Here is a 21,070-nt window from a genome sequence, read left to right as displayed (position 1 = left end):
TAGTGGCGGTGTGTGCAGAAGTGACAATGGAGATATACTGTTCTCCGTTCTTGTTTCAAAAATGGAATGGTTTTATTGCTTTAGTCCCTGAAATATACTCGGAGTTAAGAGTGGATTTCATGCTCTTTATTAAGCTCATAGTAGTGAGGAGGAATGAATGTCCCCCAAAATATCTGCTTTGTATACATTATTTACACAATGGGCTGCACGTGATTGGCTAATTCTGGGATTCTCCTGTAGGCCAATCAGGTTGTGGATTCACTTCCACCTGGAGCTGGATTGGGTGGCTCCTGCGGACCAATCATACTGCTGCATTGTTCTAGGACCAATCAGACTGCTGCATTCTGAATCCTATTGTTCTAGGACCAATCAGACTGTTGCAATTTGGATCCTATTCAACTCAGTACATAACAGTCCCTTCACATTAAAACAACAACAACAGCAACAAAAACATGAAATGTACACAAACCTGAGAGGGAACATTTTTGGGGGGCTCTATACGAATCGTTGGGTCCCATTCTCCAGGAGGGAGAACTGTCACCTGGTCGAGAAACTCATCAATCCCAGCAACCAAATCATTACGATCTTTAGCTTTGTAGGCGACATCATGAAACACCTGTCAGAGACACAAGAAAATACGTGAGACTTTTCTTATAAGGAGGGCATATAAAATCCCACATATTCACACAGCTGCTTACATAAAGCATGCAACTTACTTCCCTGAAAGTCTTCTATGTACAAAAAATACACTTTAGCATAGTGAACTCTTTGCTTATTGTTGAAGTTTGATTTAAGCAGAATGTGAAAGCTGCTACCTACAATTCAAGCGAAGTGTTTTAGGTATACTTGGGAGACAAAAAACATCTCAACACAGGTTTACTTTTAGGTTTAAAGAGGTTGTTTCTAAGTAAGCTTTAACTGCGGATAATAGATAAATACCTCATCTGTCATTAAGGTTCCAATTGACCTGCCAATCTCATGGAACTGTTGGCCTTTTCCTAGAGGTCCCAGAAGAATAAATAAAAATCTACAAACAAATGGAAAGCAAAAATATTCAAAGGACATCCAGTTATGTAGCTCTAACACGGTTAAACTAAAAGTAAGCAAAAAGAAACAACCCCTACAGTGTTTCTAGCTAGACTGAATGGATTGTGGCGTTTTTAAAAAACAGTGACCTGAAACGGAAGGATTTCTTTTAAAAATGGATGCACAAAACAAAAGCTTGACCCAAGTGTGTTTTTAGTGAGATAATTAGGCCTGTTCTGAAGTCAAAGGCAGCTCCTATGGGCAGCAAGTCTGGGAGAAGGCCTTAGGCTCATGCATTTCCTACCACAGGGGTTAGGGGATATTTTCCAGGTGAAGGAATGCATTCCCTCATGGGGAGCCTTCCAGACATCACATGTCAATGGTGGATGGAGTTGGAGGCAAAAAAAGAGGGAAGGAAACAACAAATGGGGCTCCTAACTTTCTGCTTCAGGCTACATTTCAGCCATGTGTAAGTTAGGTTTCTAGACGGCTGTCCTCTGTCAAGCCCCTCTCTCCATCCAGGCAAGAAGAAGAGTTTGGATTTGATATCCCGCTTTATCACTACCCGAAGGAGTCTCAAAGCAGCTAACATTCTCCTTTCCCTTCCTCCCCCACAACAAACACTCTGTGAGGTGAGTGGGGCTGAGAGACTTCAGAGAAGTGTGACTAGCCCAAGGTCACCCAGCAGCTGCATGTGGAGGAGCAGGGAAGCGAACCCGGTTCCCCAGATTACGAGTCTACCGCTCTTAACCAACTACACAGAGTTCGGCACTTTGTTACTGCACACATATGGAAATGTGTGACATATAAAATGATTCAAAGAGGCTTCCATGCAGCATTCACAATGCCTATCTAGGTCCTGGTCCTTTGTTTGTGAACTGGGAAATGTGCCTTTCTTTCTCGGCTCTGGTTATAAAATCACCTTGTTGGGATTGGAACTTCTGCTAGTCCCGAAAGCAGCATGGCAGGAGACAACCTAACAAAAGCCACTACAGCACGGTCCAGGAATTCCAGCTCGCCAACCAGAATGTTTGATGCTTCTGCTCCAGGAGGGATCTTTTTCATGAAATGCAGGTCAACCTGATCATGTGTAGAAAAAGGAAGACATCACACAGAGGGGAGCGGAAACTTGTGGGAAGTAACAAGAGACCACAGATAAATGCAAAAACTTGTTTTCTTTCACTTCACTGACACAGTAAGTTTATGACATCGTTGATCACCAACTACGGAACAACTTAGCAATTGTTGATTAGCATTTGTTTATTTATTAGCAATCTCAAATATGTTAACTGCCATGATCAATCAGTGAAAACTTTGCAGATTCAAAGAGCGTTATCAGTTAATCAAGGAAGTCTTTAGCCCTATGAAACAGACGCCTTTTTGTATTCCGAGCAGAATTTTTGCTTAATCCAGGGGCAACCCTCCAGATATTGTGGAACTTCAACTTCCATTGGCACCATCAAACATGGCATGACATGGCAAGGGATGCTGCAAGTTGTAGTTCAACATCTGGAGGGACGCAAGGCCTCCACCCCTTCTTTACAAAGTTGGTGGTTATTTCTTGTTGCTAAAGCACAGGAAATGCTGGACTTTACTTTCAAATATTAAGTTACCTCATCAAGAAACCTGCTGTCATCATTCCAAAGCCCCAGCAATCACCTAACTACATTTAATGTTAACAAACTAAATACTTGGTTAATCAGCTGAATTTTTTTCCATGTCAAACTCATGTCTTAGCATTTGCCTAATGATGCAACAGGAAGTTGGTTAGCAGTCCTTTTGTACTGAAGATATGCAATGTGTCTTAATGTATTCTGTCCTACGGCACAAAGAGCAATGTTATCAGGGAAGTCTTGGGCGTAGTTCAGCACAGAGTTAGGCATGTTAAGATTATTGATTCAATATGCTTAATTCTATGCTGGATTGTGGTCGTTGGCTGCAAGTCCCACGGAAATTTATGAGAATAATTTACAAGTAAATGGGCTTGGGATTTGAGCTGATTCAATACATGCCAAAGCTACAATGCAATGCACTATCAACTGTTAAATGCGCTGTAAAACATCCTGCAAAATGGGACAAGCCTTGGTTTTCCAGGGGCATATTTCAGGAGTGGGGAACCTGCAATCCAACAGCACTTAGAAGCTCACAAGTAGCACAGGGGCCCATTCCAGGGCCTTTTTAGTGGTGGCTCCATGTCCACAGAATGTCCTCCCCACAGAGATGTGCCTAGCCACATCATTGTTTTCTTAGGAAACTGATGTAGATGCAGGTTTCTGGATGAAGGGAACTGAATCGTTTGATGCTGCAGTTACTTCATATGAGTTGTAAGCCAATATTTATTTTTAATCTTTTGTGTTGTTTTATGTCCCTGTGAAGATGGCACTACCGAATCGGTGGCACATGCCCTTCTGGCTTGCACTCTTTATAAAGACTTGAGGAATGAGATTATCTCCCCTCTTTTATTATCCATTCTGGGTCGCCCAACCACTGCCACAGTGTCCTTTCACTTGGCAGCTCAAGATGAGCAGGTGAGAGCAAAGGTTGCAAGGTTTTTAGCTGGGGCAATCAGAATAAGACCCACTATCTGACTATTGATTCAAAACCTTAAAATGCATTTTATATAATTGACTTTTTATTTCTATTCTTTGTACAGTGGTACCTCGGGTTACATACGCTTCAGGTTACAGACTCCGCTAACCCAGAAATAGTGCTTCAGGATAAGAACAGAAATCGTGCTCCGGCGGCATGGCGGCAGCGGGAGGCCCCATTAGCTAAAGAGGTGCTTCAGGTTAAGAACAGTTTCAGGTTAAGAACGGACCTCCAGAATGAATTAAGTACTTAACCCGAGGTATATCGTATTGTTGTTTTACTGCTATGGCCGATGGCTGACGCAAATAAAGATTCGTTCATTCATTTGTATTGTGTGGCTACAATCTTGTTCTATGTTACAAGCCACTCTGAGGCCTTTAGGCAAAGAGGGGTGTACATGTTTTTTTTTAAACTCCCTGTGCACTAGCTAGGGCTGATGGGAAGTAAGGTATAGCTACATCTGGAATGCCACAGGTTCTCCACCCCAGGTATATTGGTGGGGGGTTTTGCTCAGATTACATTCACCAAAAGAAAACTGTTGTCTTTGGCTTGAATGGTTTTTCTGAAGGTTTCCCCACCAAAAGGCAGAGGAAGCTGCAGGGGAATGTGAGAAAATCTGCAGGGAGGGAAGAGGCATGGCTAATGTTCCTGGATCTTCTTCCTCCTAACATCTTCCACAAACAAGCCAGTATGAATTTAATAGAAATAATCAATGGGCAATGGAAATCAGCCAGTGGCATTTCCCTTCCCTGAATGTTTGACTGTCATCTATAATTTGCCTTGTCTGTCAGCCTTCGGATTTCTTAACGAGCGCCACCAACATAGTGGATTATATTGGCCACAAGTCTTTGCAATGTTGGGAAGCTGCCAACTGGCAGTCTTTGGTTATCTCTCACCACAAAACATGCTTAGAATCGAGTCTGAAGGAGGATTTTCCACCTATGCAACCTAAGAAGGTAAACTGTAAACAGAGCTCCCTAATTAGCGCCTTCTGAAGGGTAATCAGACTGAGAAATGGAAGAGCTTAGGAGAACCTCTTGATGCCTGAACAATAACTAGGGAAGTGCTTCTGTAACTATGCAGGGATTGACAGTGGTGCATTAGCATTTTTTATTTTTATTTTTAGAAAATAGGGAGGAAGCATTTACTATTATCAGCATTCAAATCCCTGGCACTCCAAAGGTCCAAAATGGTATCTAATCTTTCTATTGAGAAAAAGGGTGAGCGAAGGAAAGAACCCCCATTGATAGGAACTTCTGTGCTGATACTCTGGCAAATACAAATGTAAGGATGATAGGTACCATATTATAGCAATGGCTCTATTATGCCCTAAATTCCTCCTCCGTGTAGCCATACCAACAGCAAAATATAGGTAGTTATGCATAATAGTTGGCAGTTAGGTAAAGGGACCCCTGACTGTCAGGTCCAGTCATGGATGACTCTGGGATTGCGGTGCTCATCTTGCTTTACTGGCCGAGGAAGCCGGCATACAGCTTCCTGGGTCATGTGGCCAGCAAACCAGAGCAGCGCATGGAAACGCCGTTTACCTTCCCGCTGGAGCGGTACCTATTTATCTACTTGCACTTTGACGTGCTTTCGAACCGCTAGGTTGGCAGGAGCAGGGACCGAGCAATGGGAGCTCACCCGGGGATTCGAACCGCCAACCTTCTGATCAGCAAGCCCTAGGCTCTGTGGTTTAGACCACAGCGCCACCTGAATAGTTATGCCTTAATAGCATATGGCATATGTTCTGGCCATGGTATAGCCCTGTTAACTAGTAATTAAAAATATCAATACTTTCTGGGCAAAGTGGGGGTTTTGTTTGGTTTTTAAAATTTTATTTATACTTTTCAGATACATACAATCATTTTCACATTTTAAAATTTTACTTCCTTTCCCCTCTTTCTGTGGTTCCTTAAATTTCTTTTTAATATCTTCTGCATATCCAAATTTACTTAACTTATTTATTTATCATATACACACACACACACACACACACACACACTTATGTAGCTGCAGGCTATTACAATACTCCTGCCAGTGTTTTTATCTGTTTACAATTTATCTGTAAATATTCACCAAACTATTCTCATTCTTTTATAAAAAGTTTGTTATCTTGATTTCTTATTCTTCTGGTAAGTTCCGCCATTTCTGGCCAAAGTGTTAACGATATGATTTGCAAATTACAATTTTGCATTTGCCTATATTCTAGAATACCTACCCTTCCTTCTCACTCTGATTACAAAAGAACTGAAATCAAATTTGACTTTTCAGCCAGAATAAATTGGTTTAATAAAAGCTAAAAGTGTATGCAAACTGTGCATCGATTCTCTATTGCCATTAAAATTCCTGGTTGCTAGAAGGATTAGTTCCTAGTTAGCAAAACTGGTCAAATTATGTAAAGGCTTTAAATATTTTTTCCCTCTTGGTTTCTTTCATTGATTTCACAGTGGCAACTGTCTGGCGTTTGTAAGCATATTCTATTTGCATTCTCCCTATAGTACCTTTCTAAATGTTATGAAGAGGAAAATACAGTGATTCACAAAACAACATGTTCAAATTGATATCACAGCTTCATATTTTGAGAATTTCAAATTGCAATACTTTTCCCCATTTGCTTTCCCATTACCAATCTAAACAGAAAAACAGTGACCAAATCCAATATAAACTGTTAAAGTGACCATTTTAATGTCTATCTCACTGCCATCTGTCAGCACCAGTGTGCAGTGTCTTCAATACTGTTTACAAAGTTGCTTTCTTGCAAATGGCTCTGGCACATAGACAGAATTTAAGCGTAATGGAGTTGTCTGTGTCATGAAATCTCTCTCAAAACTTGAACATCTCCCCCACCCCAAAAAATAAGGCCAAGCAAAGCCCCTTTTCACTGTTGTGTTGTTGTTTTTTTGCCATCTTATATACATATCCCTTATGGGGAAATAATTTTAAGTTTATATATCGATCCAGTCCCAAGGAATTATCATCAAGGAGCACTTAAAATTGTGACGACTTTTCAGAAAGGGGTTTGCCACAGATGGAGGAAAGCATATGTACACGCTTGGAAGGGATTTCAAGTGATTTTTGATTGAAAGGCTCTAATTGAGAACTCGTATACAGTGGGAGTGCTTTTCTGTGGAGGAATTGTGTTCACAGGAACCAACTCCTACGGAGTGAGGGCCCTTTGCCCTCTCCATAAAATATCTGTGGCCCCCTCAAAAGTTGATGGGCACTGCCATTCAAACAATGTGTTTGTGCTGTGTCATGTAATTGATTATGTGGAGCGGGGCTTACCTGGGGACACCCCCCCCCAATATTTTATTCAAGCTGGCACCCCTGACTATGTGTATATGATGCATTTCTCCATGGACACACACAGCATGCGCACATGCTCCCCAATTTCCACTGATCAAAATTTCACCAGTCCAAAAAGCACAGGGCCTTAAGGAAGCATGTAGAAGCAGGCGAATGCATTCTTTATTTTGCGCTTTTGTGCATAGCTGCTTCCGGGGAATGTGGGTGCATGCAGACCGGAAGGACATTTCTCCTGCCAATTTTTCATGTCCTTTGCCATAAAGGAGAATATGGCGCACGCACACACACAAGAATTGAATCTGCAGCACCTCCGCCAACTGCAAAAATAATTGGCCAGCAAATGAGGCAATCCCTTGAGAACTCACCCCTGATTACCACATCAATGTTTCCGAAAACATCAATGGAGGCTTATGGTAAGTTATGAAGTATTTGTGACATTTCATTTACAGAGGGGAGGGGGTTTCCATAAAGCATAATGAATCAACAGTGGCCATTAGGCTTTATGACCAGCAAGTGTATTATTATTATTATTATTATTATTATTGTTGCTGCTGCTGCTGCTATTACTACTGCATTTATTGTTTGCTTTCTACAAAAAAAATGTCTCTGACATTAATATTATAGTACGACTTCAAGTGAAATATATGGGAGGCTTGCGGGAGTGCAATTGGGGAAATAAGATGCTGCAGTGAGGAAGAGCTTCTAGCAGGTAAACCTTTGACAACCTTTGACAGCTAAGATCCTCTGCTAAATGAAAGAGACACAAGGCAGCAAGTACCATCTATGTCTGTCTGATGCTTGCTGCAAATACAAGCTCCCAGAAAGGTGATGGCGGTCACTTTGCTTCTCCTACGACCCTCCTGCTGCAGTGAGGTAAGTCATGATTTGGCTTGGCACATCATCTGTGTCGGTCACCTTCAGGCAAACTGTGAACCCAAGAACAAAGCTTGGTTACAGCCCATGGTTTGCCTAAGGGCGAGTCAAACCATGATCCCTGGTTTGGACACACTAAGCCAAACAGTGGCTTAGCTCGTGGCAGCGCAGCAGCAGGGGGATGGAGCACAGGAGCAATCTCCTTTCTAGGAGTATAAATGCTCACATGTTTGAGCATTTGTCTTAGCGTGACATTTGAAGTGGGTCTGAGTGTGACTAACCCCATAACTTCCGTGGCCGAATGGAGATTTGAGCCTAGATCCAACATTCTTCTCACTGCACAATATTAGCTCGTGAAATGAATGTTCATGAAACTTGAAATTTAAATAGAGGGCTGTTTGCCACCCTCAACGCCCCACGTTTTGTAAGTCCCCACATGCATAGTTATGGTAAGCCTGCATGCTGAAAGTCTGAGTTTTGTCAATACTCTCGAGGAGAAAGGAAGGCAATATCCTTTTTGCATGTCTGTCCAGTGGCCAATATGTTTGATGGAGGCTCCCCGGAGCCTAAATATCTCTAAATATCGTCCAGAGCGTCTATGACTTTCCTTTTTTAAAATTCGCTTTTAATTAGGGTCTCTCATACCTCAAACACTCTTACCTGTGAGTAAGCCCCACTGTACTCAATGGTACTTACTTCTGAGCAGGCATGTATAGGCTTGAACTGGAAGGTAATATTTAGTGAGGTTCTCTTTGGGAATCTTGCAGAATTTTCTATATGTTTGTCTGGATTTATTTGTTTGTTTTGCTCCCCGCCCCACAACCGCATTTGAATGTTCTATATATGTGGGAGCTTATCCTCAGCCTTCAGAGCAGTTGAAGGGTTGTGGGGTATTTGCCTTTTTAAAAAATGTGAATGTTGTGTACAAATATGTGCTTTTGCCAACTGCAGTGACATAGCATGGTTTTGAACCCAGTACGGACATTTAGAAATAGACTCTGATTGCAATCACTGTAGAAAGATAGCTAGAGTAGGTCCTCACCTCTCTCTCTCTCTCTTCCTGATGAAGGTGTCCTTTTTCATGTCTTTGTTTCATCCCAAATAGACTACTGTTATGCCCTTTTTGTTGGTCTCCTAGTCCCTGCACGCACAATTAACAGACTTCAGCTGGTACAAAAAGCTGCTTCTCATATTCTGTCTGGCACCAGATGGAGCAAGCACATAACTAGTTTCTGGCTCGGTTACACTGACTGGATGTCACATTCAACAACGGATTCAAAGCACTGCTCGCATCAATTCCCTTAGAAGAGAATCATGGTTGGGGGAAAAATATCCTGCTACCAATCTGCGTTCACCCCAAGCTATGGTCAGCTGAGGCCAACCAGTGTGGCTGTAGGAGTCAAACCTATATCTCATGCAAATGTGCTTTCAGGGCACCTTTGTAGTGAAAACTGTCCACTCCAAGAAGACATGGCAAGGGTTCTCAATCAGGCAAGCACTAGGTCTCCACTTTTTCCCCCTGGTGCTCTTTCAACAGCCAATGCTGTGATGCATTCATTGCAGTAAGCAATGAAATATCATGGCATGGCGCAGGAGCTAGGATTTAGCTTGCGGTCTAAAACCTGGCTGTGATTTTGCAATCACCTGGCTTGTAGGCAAGCAGGCTAAGAAAGCAAGATTGTAGTCTGATGCACAGATCTTCCAGAAAAAAACCAAATGTACTCCAGAATCCATTTTACTCCAGAGCTGTGTACCAAAGGCAAAGTGATTGCCCCAGCATAAGTGGTAACAGATTAGGACTAAAATAAAACTACAGAGGATTCCTCGCCATCACACACAATTTAACAACATGGGACTGGCTCCAACAGCCACTCTTGGCTCTGAAAATGCAACATCTGAACTTCGGTTTAGCCAAGACAAAAAATGGAGGGGGTCGTGGCTATGATTGTAGGGCAGTACAAATGTTCATATAAATTTCAGCATTGAAATAATGAATCAGATAGTCCTGGGGGCAGCCAGAAAATGTGGCTCTCTAAACCAGGAATGGGGAACTGGATCCAGCTGGTGGGCCAGATCCTTACCTCTCCTGCCACTTGGTGGACAATCCCCTGCCAATCACCCAATGTCACAGTGATGTCAGATGACCCACTTTTACATGATGGTGTGCACAGAAGTCCCTGTGCAGCACTATGCAAGCCCCAAAGATCAGCTGAGAGGTAAAATGCTGAGATCTGCAGGGGCTGCCAACTGATGGCACCTGCACACTCCATTTCACCCAACGGTGTCCTTTACCTGCCCCACATTTGGCAGCAGGGTGTGGGGCAGGTGGGTGAGCCAAATGGCAAGACCTGGTGGACCTTTCTAGACCTGCAGACTGGAGTTTCTAAACAAAGAATCCCATTGTGATGGATTCCACTTTCTTTCATTGACTAGCTAGTCCTGGACACTCTAAGGAGTGGGCTTCATCCCAAGAAAGAGCTGGCAGAAGCCACTTTTGAAGGTAAGGAACATAGGAATCTGCCTTATACCATTAGGCCATTAGTCCACCTAGATTGTTATTGTCTATGCTGACTTGCAATGGCTGTGCAGGATTTGAGACAGAGGTCTTTCCCAGCCCTCCATGGAGATGCCAAGGATTGAACCTGAGACCTTCTATGTGGAAAGCTACATGTTCTACCAGAGCTACAGGCCACTCAATAACAACAGGGCAGCCAATGAGAAGAAAGTGGAAGTCTAGTGCAAGAACCTTGACCAAAGAGCCCTGAGGATTCCACTGGTACAAGATTAGTTGGATCTTTAGCTCTTGGAAATGTAGGGCTGCTTTCATTGTCTATTACTTCTGGGGTTGCAGGCAAATGCACGCATCTGGGAAAGGCAAATGCATGCATCTGGACAATGCTGCAGAAAGATGTTCCGAGTCTCTCTCTTGAAGCAAGACACAAGCATTGCTCTTTTCCCCTGTTCCATTGTCAGAGATGCGACTGGCCTGAGAGAATTCCCTTGTTGCTGATTTCTCACGGGCCCTCGAAAAATCTTCAAACTCAGACACTAAACAGTCTCTTCTAAAGTTTCATGATGTCTTCACAGTGGTATGGAATGAAATGACCCAACATTTTCAAGGGGAAAAAATGGTTTACTTTACATTATTAAACATCCCCCCCCCCCTTTTATTCTAAGTAAAATATGTGTGGTATGAAACAATGGCCGGCAACAACTCATAACACTGAGATGAGACATGCTTTATTGAACACACCTAAACTACATCCTTACCATCCAAAGATTCAAGACGGTAAAAGTCTTACCTTGCTGAAATCAACGCTGCTGTTTTCTCTGCTCACGTCATTTTTTGTTTCAATGCTGGCTGGTGCAGACTGTGGGGAAACAAGCTGACCTGCTGGAAAAAATTGTTATTACAGAATACTAACAATTATCTGTATTATTATAATAAAAATGAAAGAGGTGTTTAAGGGTATCACATATGCTTCATATTCTAGGCATGTGAAACATGGACTCAAAAGGCGAATGCCTTTTTCCCATACCATGTTCTCAACCCAAATTGCTTGTAGCAGCAGAGCAATACATATTTCCCCACTATCCCAAACGTTTTCAAAACAATGTGGACCAACTGAAATAATCCAGCTGTGCATTGTTATCAGGGCATCTAGCTGGCCACTGTCAGAGGGCATACTTTGAGGCCTCTGAAATTATTTACAGATCCTGCAGACCAATGCTATGCATGTTTCGTTGGAAAAGAAGGCTCCACTGTGATCGATGGAGTTTACACCCTAATAAGTGTGTTTGGGATTGCAGCCTTAAACTGTTTAATAGCCATGCTTTCTCCCCCCAAGGACTCTGGGAACTGTAGTTCTGTGAGGGTACGTGCAGGGCTTTCTTCAACAACTTGGTGGCCTCCCATATAATATGAACTAAAAGCCAGCATAACTGCAGGGTTGCAAACAGGTGGAAACTGCACCCCAAAACATCCAGAGGGCACCAGGTTGCCAAAGCCTGGAGTAAGCCCTAACCAAACTATAATGCCCAGGAACCTTTGGAAGAAACCATGATAGTTCAATTGATGTAAAACGGATGCAAGTTTATACAGTGTTAAGATACAAGATTTATTGTACGAACCACCCTGCATTTTTATTCAACCTAAATGTGTTTTTTAAAAAAGAACATAAAAATAAATCATACCAACACAACAGTGATTTCTACCATCTGAACAGAAATGTGTTAAGACTCTGTATGTCTCTCTCGTTTGTGTATATAAAAAAGAGTCCAACTAAGCTGGAATAGCTATTAATAACATTCTGGCAGAAACCCTAAAGATCAAGTGATTGACTAGATTAACAATGAAAAACATCATGCTGGAAGAAACGGATGTGAAAACATGAATGAACATTTGAATTGGCCTAAAGCTCATGCAAGATAGTTTTGTAGTACACTACCTCTGAACCTTCAAGGAGCTTAGAGAACCCAAAGGTTAGAAGATGAGGGAGGTAGAGAGATGAGATGAGCCTGTTAGAAGACAGATACAACAAAGACAGACCAAAATAAAGAAACGTGAAGATGACTGACACAACAGCAGAGTTTAGATAACATACAGTTAGTTATTCATGGGCACAAACAAGAACATAGGGAGAAGAAAGGGTTCACTATGAGGTGAAGGTGATCAAGAGATACGTGACCTTTATTTCAAGATACCGAACTGCAAGTATTTTTTTAAAAAAAGAACAAAAGCAGTAAAATAGAAAAGGATGAATGTACAAGGGGGTGGGGGTGGGAAATAGGCAGCTAAAGACTCAGTACACTGAGAGGAGAGATGCCAGACTTGATCAGATGTTGCAAACATGAAATGGCCTTAAACATTGAAGGAATGCAGGACAGCAATCTTAAACAGAGATTCTAAATAGATAACATGTGACTGTTGAGTTCTAAGAAGAGATCTGCTGGAGCTGGAGCCACACAAGATGTCCTGAAAACCCTAAATGTGTGGATAGGGTGGACCATGGTTACTTGGTACCACTCTGCACATGCTCAATGGCACATTATTACTTCAGCTATTCATCAACTATTGAACACAGTTTCTGGGAATGAATTCTCATAAGCTTTTGGCCCATTTAAAGTCAGTGTCCTAGCACAAATCCCATTTCTTTCACTGGTATATGTTCTAGCTCAGCACTTTGTGGAGACTGGACTGCAAGACTACTATTTGTGGTGACTGATACAAAATTGAAAATATGAATCCCAAAGAAAGAAAGACTAAATGGCTAAAACATTACAAATAAATAAAATAAACAAAAGATGACCGATATAAGAAATTTAGATCCTCAAAACGAGCAAGACTTGAGATCATGAAACATCACCTCCTAAACCTAAGTTATGTACTGCTTATTATATATATTGGCCGTGGCCATTTATTTGAGGATGCCTCATGGTCTCAAACATTAGCAAGGCTTTTAGCTTCTTTGCAAACAAAACTACACTAGGTTTTTTTAATGATTGCTTCCTAAAATGGAATAAATCTAACTAACTAATTCTCACTGAGGCTGTCAACTGTATCAAACTTGCAGCACTTCATATTGCAGGGAGCGGCTCACAAGATTCCCCCAATATAATAATAATTTAAAAAATCAAGCACATCAAGAAAAAAAATCTAGACTAGAACACTAGAACGTTTCTCCTTTATATCTAGTTTTCTGTGTGAAGGAAATTTTTTATATGGAAGAGCACAGAATCATGTAAGCAGCCAAAAATAGTATAGTTCAGACAAAGGCATAGCATCTCAGTATAAGTAAGTTTTAAGCAATCAACAGTTGATAATATGTAAGCATGGCACAATGGCAGGCTTCAGCATTTTGGAAAAAGCATCAACTGAAGCCCAGAGTACTTTCACTTTAAAGAAGGGTCATACTTGCTTCTGTTTCCAAATGCAATCTAAGAATCTGTGCTTTACATTGCTGGAAGCTTTGAAAGTACTACCAGGAAAATGCCCTCCCAGATCCAGGATTTTGCTGTCTAAATTCATCCATATAGTGCCCTAGCAAGTCTGCCCTGCCCATTACTTGCAACACTTCCTACATGTGCTTAATTTTTCTGAGAATCTTTTAATATATATATATATATATATATATATATATATATATATATGTTGTGACATTGGAAATAATTACCCTTAATGAGTAGGAATTTGAAACTTCAATGGAATCATCTCTTGACTTGTGTTATAACTTGCAATTGCATTAAAGCCTAATCACATACTTTATGAAGGCTTGATGTATCCTTATGGAACACAGAATATGAATATACAGTACCTGTTTTGACCTTACTCACACACCATTGCCACTGTCGAAAAGAATCTTAGGTATAACTATATCAGCGTTAAGTAATCTGCAAACTATACCTTCAGGCATTTCAGCTGCAATCCTGAAACAGCTTACCTGGAGTTGACTGATTTCAGCTTGACTGAGGGCTTTGTCTTATGGCACAAGGACAGTCTCTTGAAGACAATATAATTAGATTTTCCCTAGTCTGAAAATGCCACCCTTTCTGATCTCAGAGACTTGATGGTGCCAACTCTTTATCACTTGGGAAATGGCGTAACTGCAGCCACGCCTGAATAACACCACAAAACCTTTGTTTGACTTCCTACTGCAAATACCTTCTCCGCTGCATATTACAAAACATGAAATGGCTTACAATCGAAATCAATAAAGGTACTGTATGATCCATTTGCAAGCTATCAAGTATTTGTGGCTACAGTATATATACCAAAACAACTGGGGGGGAGGGGAAAAAACCTAGTGTAAAAACAGAATCTAATTCAACTGAAAATTGAGAAACTAATTAAACTAGAGCACATCCCTGAACACCTGGCATAAACAGAAGGACTGCACAAGCTGCCCTGTTGGCCTTTCAGTCTGCTTACCAGGCTGGCAAACCCTATCAGGAAACTCTTCTGTAATTCCTGGGACACTGCCAAGAAAGTCCTATTCCCATATCTCGTAGTGTTAGCTTTCCAAAGTGAATGGATCACAGCCTGCTCTCACTATGATCAGAAAGGGAAAAAACTAAAGAGAAGAATGCACTCTAATGTGATAGGTTATACAGGTGTTGCAGTGATGTTGTGGCAGTGACACAGGAAGAGGCAGTAGTTTAAGGCTGGGGTGCCAATCGCTTTCAGGTTTGAAGGTGTGCAATACATGTGTTTCATTTGACAAATATCTTGCAAGAGCTGCCAGTAATTATTACTGAAATAACATGACACTTTACCATTTTTGTCCATGGAATGAGGTTCAGACTGTTTCTTGCCAATATCAGCAAAGGACCTGACTATTGGGATCCTATTGCTTAGCTTCTTCTGATTCTGATGGTGGTGCTGTTTGAGCAGAGCTTCGTGCACCCTGTGGCGAACATCTTCGCTGAGCTGTCCTGAGCCTACTTGTTGATCAAGAATCATGTCTGAAAATATAAAAGGCAAATGATCTAATGACACCAGGAGCTAGGATCACAAGGAGTCAAATAGCAACAACAACAACAGGAGAATTAGCAAACATGACTGAGGAATTCCCGGTTCAGAAATCCAACAAAATATTTGGGCCATTGCATGTCGCCCCATAATAGCACAATGTTTTCTGGGTGAGATAGACTAACTCCCAAATCTGTCATTCTTAACGAACCCAGCAAAGTTTGTTGTATATGTAGATTAACAGGTAACCAAATATGAACATGCCTTCGGCTTTCTCATAGATTGCCCTGCAATGCACAGATGTGTGCATTTATTCTCCAACTCTTCTCCTTTCACCCCTTCCCACCAACACCCTTGGCTATTCCTAGGGCTTGGAACGTGATGCCATAAAGTTGTGCATACATAATTTTAACAGGAGACAAAAAACCCAGTCCAAATAAAAAGTCTTCGCACGCCTCTGGAAACTGCTCATGCTTGGATGAGAGCAGCTGGCTTCCAGGAAGCTGGTCTTCATAGTTATGCAACACTCACTTGCTGTCAACATTTTGTTCACTGATGAAACGCCACAAAGTGGCTTTTCTGATGGTGGAGCTATGTATCCAGTGGACAGCATGGGTCTTAGAATTTTGCTCTCCAAACAGCTGCAAAGCAGTGGGATTAAGGGAATGATCTGAAGCAGAGAAGTGATGAGAGGAAATCGGGCACACCACATCACTCACCACTTCCTCCCCAGCTGCTGGGATTCTGGGTGCGTTTTTATAGAATCATAGAATCATAGAGTTGGAAGAGACCACAAGGGCCATCGAGTCCAACCCCCTGCCAAGCAGGAAACACCATCAGAGCACTCCTGACATATGGTTGTCAAGCCTCTGCTTAAAGACCTCCAAAGAAGGAGACTCCACCACACTCCTTGGCAGCAAATTCCACTGTCGAACAACTCTTACTGTCAGGAAGTTCTTCCTAATGTTTAGGTGGAATCTTCTTTCTTGTAGTTTGGAGCCATTGCTCCGTGTCCGCTTTCTTCCATCATAGCCAAGGGCAGGGAGGAGGTTCAAGGGGGAAATTGGATTGGGGAAGGATAAAGTGCCCCTCTCTCATCTCCTCATTTTAAACCTTGCCCACCTCCTCTGCTTTGCAACTGGGTCCTTGTTCCTCTAATCTCCATCAAATATTCAGATGAGCTACAGAAGAAGCAGCTTTCAACATCTCTTGCTCAACAGAGTTTTCTTTGAAATCCGAATTGGCCAGGGGTGAACTTTGCTGGTCCACAATATCAGTGACCATATAAATATTGCAAGAGAAACATGGTGGCAATTTCAGTGCCACTTAGAGAAATGGTCTTTTGGGTTTTGAAAGGGCTAGGAACTCAAGACCACGGCGGGTATTTCTCAATCGTACGTCAACGTCATGGTCAGACGCGTACCCACTGCAGTGTTTAAAATCTGCTCTCTCTCTTTTTAAAACCAGAAGCTTTTAAAACAGGAATTCTCAGATTACTAACAAGAGCTCATCTGAGCTCAACGAAACACATTAGGGGACTGTGAGCACCCTGCTGGCAGTGTATCATCAATCTCAGACTTAGTGCGCATGTAAAATTCAGGGATAGATAGATAATCGGCTTGGAACCCAAATACTTGAAGGAACCTCTTCCCCTCATCAGCCTGCCCATGCCCTGAGAACCTCAGAGGAGCATCTTCTCTGCATTGGGAGAAGCTTGCTCTGCAGTGAGTGATACAGGATAGAACCTTCTCCCAAGTGCTCCCCCCCCCCTTTGATTGGTGCTGATGCTGCTATCATTTAAGCACCACTTTCAGACTTGATTTATTTGCCCAAGCTTTTTAAGCTGTGTGAGCTGATTACTTGTTTAATCTGCTGCGTTTGTTTTAGCTGCATTGCATGCATTGTGTTTTATTATTGGGCCGGTTGTTTTTATTTTGCGTTCTCTAACCCACCCAGGCATCCGCAGCGATGGCGTAAAGGTTGTTAATATTTGTAAGTAATGAATAAGTAAAAGGCATAATGTGTACAGAGGAAGTTCCGTAATAATAAAGTTAATATACTAGAATGGAGGTGGGGCAGCAGGGAGGAGAGACTGAGGATGGAGGCTACTCAGTATTAAGATGCTGTCCTGTTGAGCTTTTAGAGATCTGGGAGGAGGAAGGCAGCCTTTCCACTGGCAATTAAGGCTTAAAAGTCAAAAGCAAGTTTCTCACTAAAGCAAGCTAACTTTTAGCATATTCATTAGGAGAAGCCGTGCCACTCAAAACTTCTGACACCATGAATGTTGAGTCATGAACTCTTTTGCTCGTGAGCTTTTCTTTCTCTCTGCAACCCCACATCTCCCAGTAAGCTCTCGTCATGAACCAAGAAGAGCACACAGATACGCAATTAAGGTGTCAAAAACTGGCAGGATTAGTCAAACTTGTGATCATCTTCAAGATTAAGGTGTGGATTTCTGCAGACGGAAAGTCTTGCACAGAGTTCCAACTCCTACAGAGGCGCTGGCTTTCCCCATGCAGATACCCACACTCAATGCACAATCGAATTGGGCACTATTGAAGATGCCACCCATTCCACATTTATAGGAACTCAACTGTTTAGTGTGGCAGCACCTGCACTTTGGAACTCCCTGCCACTGTACTCTTTTCGGTGTCTGCTAAAAACATTCCTGTATAGACAAAGCCTACCCAGATGCTTCAAAAGTTGAGGTAATTTTTCATCTGTTTTAGCATTTTAACTTCTGTATGTTTTAAAGCAGGGTTGTATTTTTCTCTCTCTTGATTTTACTGTTTTATTTGTAGAAACTGCTTTGGGTTGTTGTTGCTGTTGACAATCAAGTAGTGTATAAATTTTATGAAATAAACAAATAACAATGCATGGACACAGGGCTGAGCTGGGACATTTTGTTGCTGTGGGTGCAGTTTTTAAGGGGCAGGGGACATCAGCATCGACAGCAAGGTGTAGATGGAACATACAGCGTACTTCTTGGTAAAAAAAAAATACTCTTTGCTAGTAAAAGCAAAATGTGGTGGGACTCAAGTAATGCTCAGGAAGGTAACAAACAAAAGTGTAGACATTTCTTATGGCCAAACAACAAGTGGAATGTATCCATGCCAATATTAAGAAAAGGTTGCTAAGAGACGCAGAATTAACCTAAGAAGCTGTATAAAGGTTTGGATTTCAGGGCGTACCCAGCACAGCAGCCTGGGAGCTGTTTAGCAAAAAATGAAAAATGGGTTAATGAGTGGGAAACTGCATGGGAGGAAGGGTCAAAGGATTTGGGGGACCAGGGGATGGGGGAAAGAAAGCACTCACTGGAAATATTATTCTACCAGTCGTTTTATGCAAACACACACACACATACTTTATATCAGACTGCCATAAAAAGTCATTTATTTATTTATTTGAGAAAGCACGTACATTATTTTGTTTAGACCATTGGTATGAAAAATCGAAAACAGGACTCTTACAAACTGAAAATGCAAGACTTTTAAAAATTTGTGATCCGTTCTACTTTATAGAATGTTATTACTGTTTTCTTACTGTTTTATGTGCAATGCTTAAGGGTGAGGGAGTTTTTATTAACAAGTTATTGTCATTATTATTATTAAAAACTATTTTATTTGATAAGAAATAGCTTGTGGTGTCCTTGTAAGCCATGTGATCTCAAAATGGTCATGAAGTCATTTCCAAACATAATGTAATGGAAATCCTAGTGTCCGTGTGTCATACCGACAAGAATGTAGGATGGAGTCTTTCACCAGTAAAGAAAACAAAAGTAAAAATGCACCACACTGCATCTTACATTGGTCCTCGATTCACATATAGGAGAGGACCATTTCCGCAATCTCCCCCCTCCATCTGCAGCGCCTGTAGCCTATCCAGCACCATTGCCAAATGACCAAATTTAGGAGTAGCACAGTCGGTTGCAGAGGAAAAGGGGGAGATGGGAAATCCCTTATCAATGAATGTGAGCATTGTTTCATTCCCAGAAGGGTGAATGAATGAGTGGCTCCTGTCAGAACAGGATGCTGAAATAGATGGACCAGTGGCTTGGGACTCAGCTATACAGCTCCAAATACAGTGGTACCTCCGGTTGCAGATGTGATCCATTCTGGAGGTCCAGCCAGATCCCAAGGTCTTTGCAACCAGAGGACCGCTTCTGTGCATGGCAAAACCCGGTAACATACTTCCAGGTTTGCCGCTTTCACATCCCAAAGTTTACATAACTGGAGGTACTACTGCATGGGTAGGCAAACTAAGGCAGAGGGGCCGGATCCGGCCCAATCGTCTTCTAAATCTGGCCCACAGACGGCCTGGGAATCAGCGTGTTTTTACATGAGTACAATGTGTCCTTTTATTTAAAATGCATCTCTGGGTTATTTGTGGGGCAAAGGAATTCATTCATTCCCCCCCCCCAAAAAAAAATACAGTCCAGCCCCCCACAAGGTCTGAGGGACAGTGGATCAGCCCCCTGCTGAAAAAGTTTGCTGACCCCTGTACTACTGTATAACGCTTTAAGTGCATTACACAAATGTGACACTAGATGGCACTGGTGAGCTAACGGCAAATTTAAATTAATTGTTTAAAAACTTATTTTTAAAAAGCATTTTCACAGCCTTTTTTTTAACATATGTGTTGATTCTGCCTTGGTCCTCTTATGTTTTTAGAAAGGAAAATCAGAAACTAAGCGCTCAGCTAAAGTAAATATAGGGTGACATCTAATTGTGATATCCCATTTGTGCAACTGACTTCTGCTTGTGGAAATGGGACTTGTCTTTCATACCCTTCCCCTGCAGCCTGCTTTCCCTAAAATTGCTCTACAGCAGTGGCTTTCAACCAGTGCGCTGTGGCACCCTGGGGTGCCTTGAATGATGGTCAGGGGTGCCACTGGCAACACTAGCCTCTGTCTCTCTTTCCCTCCCTCCCTCCCTCCCTCCCTCCCTCCCTCCCTCCTCTGATGCCCTCTCGCATCAATGCCTTCCAAAGGCTTGTGAGGCAGCAGCCCTGGCTACAAGTTCCCCAGGCAAACAGTGCCTCTGGGGATGGCCAGGGGAGAGGAGAGGAAGGGAGGCTGAGGGAACACTCCACAAAGAAATGTGTTTGAAAAGGTGTGATGGGCTACCGGCTTTGCAGGCAAGGGGGTGACATAACTGGGCTTCTGAGGCTTGGAGCACGTTTCCCCACAGGGGAGCTGCAGAAAGAATGTACAGTGGTACCTTGGGTTACATACGCTTCAGGTTACATACGCTTCAGGTTACAGACTCCGCTAACCCAGAAATAGTATCTCAGGTTAAGAACTTTCATTCAGGATGAGAACAGAAATCGTGCTCCGGCGGTGTGGCGGCAGCAGGAGGCCCCATTAGCTAAAGTGGTGCTTCAGGTTAAGAACAGTTTCAGGTTAAGAACGGACCTCCAGAACGAATTAAGTACTTAACCTGAGGTACCACTGTAGTTGGTCAAGAGAGCCTTGAACTCAAAGAGGCTGAAAACCTCTGCTCTAGAAGGTTAGGGGGCTCTGCAGAGCAGATTGGGAGGCTGTAGCAATGGGCAAGAAAGGGAAATCCCACTTCATCCACTGGAATGACTTACAAGGCTGAATGTGTGCAATACGACTGGATATTTGCCCAAAAGAACACAAAAAGAAAATATGCAGCCCACAACTTTACCTGTCTACCCCTGTAAGCTACAGTGGAATAAAAAAAAACACACGTTTGATTCCAGCTAGAAAAATGGCATATTGTAAAACCCAAGAGCCATTTCACTGGCTGCGTTCAAACCAAATGACAATTTTAGAATGCATCC

General features: G+C 42.3%; 1 protein-coding gene across 8 annotated transcripts in view; it reads right to left on the bottom strand.

Moving 5' to 3' along the window:
• The window catches only part of SLC4A10 (solute carrier family 4 member 10), a 164,958-nt gene that overhangs the window by 47,229 nt on the left and 96,659 nt on the right, over positions 1 to 21,070 (bottom strand). For 3 of the 8 annotated variants that reach the window (XM_081870942.1, XM_081870945.1, XM_081870944.1), the window contains 6 exons: positions 15,070 to 15,258; positions 11,100 to 11,191; positions 8,840 to 8,938; positions 1,949 to 2,106; positions 940 to 1,027; positions 470 to 616 (listed from right to left, as the gene is read on the bottom strand). In XM_081870942.1, coding sequence (XP_081727068.1) covers positions 470 to 616; positions 940 to 1,027; positions 1,949 to 2,106; positions 8,840 to 8,938; positions 11,100 to 11,191; positions 15,070 to 15,258 — 773 coding nt within the window. The remainder of the gene's footprint in view (positions 1 to 469; positions 617 to 939; positions 1,028 to 1,948; positions 2,107 to 8,839; positions 8,939 to 11,099; positions 11,192 to 15,069; positions 15,259 to 21,070) is intronic. The other 5 variants (XM_081870946.1, XM_081870949.1, XM_081870948.1 and 2 more) reach the window with 3 other exon arrangements.

The sequence above is a fragment of the Podarcis erhardii genome (assembly GCF_964252035.2).
Source record: "Podarcis erhardii genome assembly, chromosome: 1".
NCBI lineage: Eukaryota > Metazoa > Chordata > Lepidosauria > Squamata > Lacertidae > Podarcis > Podarcis erhardii.
Note: the sequence above shows the minus strand (reverse complement) of the source record. Positions and strands in the feature narration are given on the sequence as shown.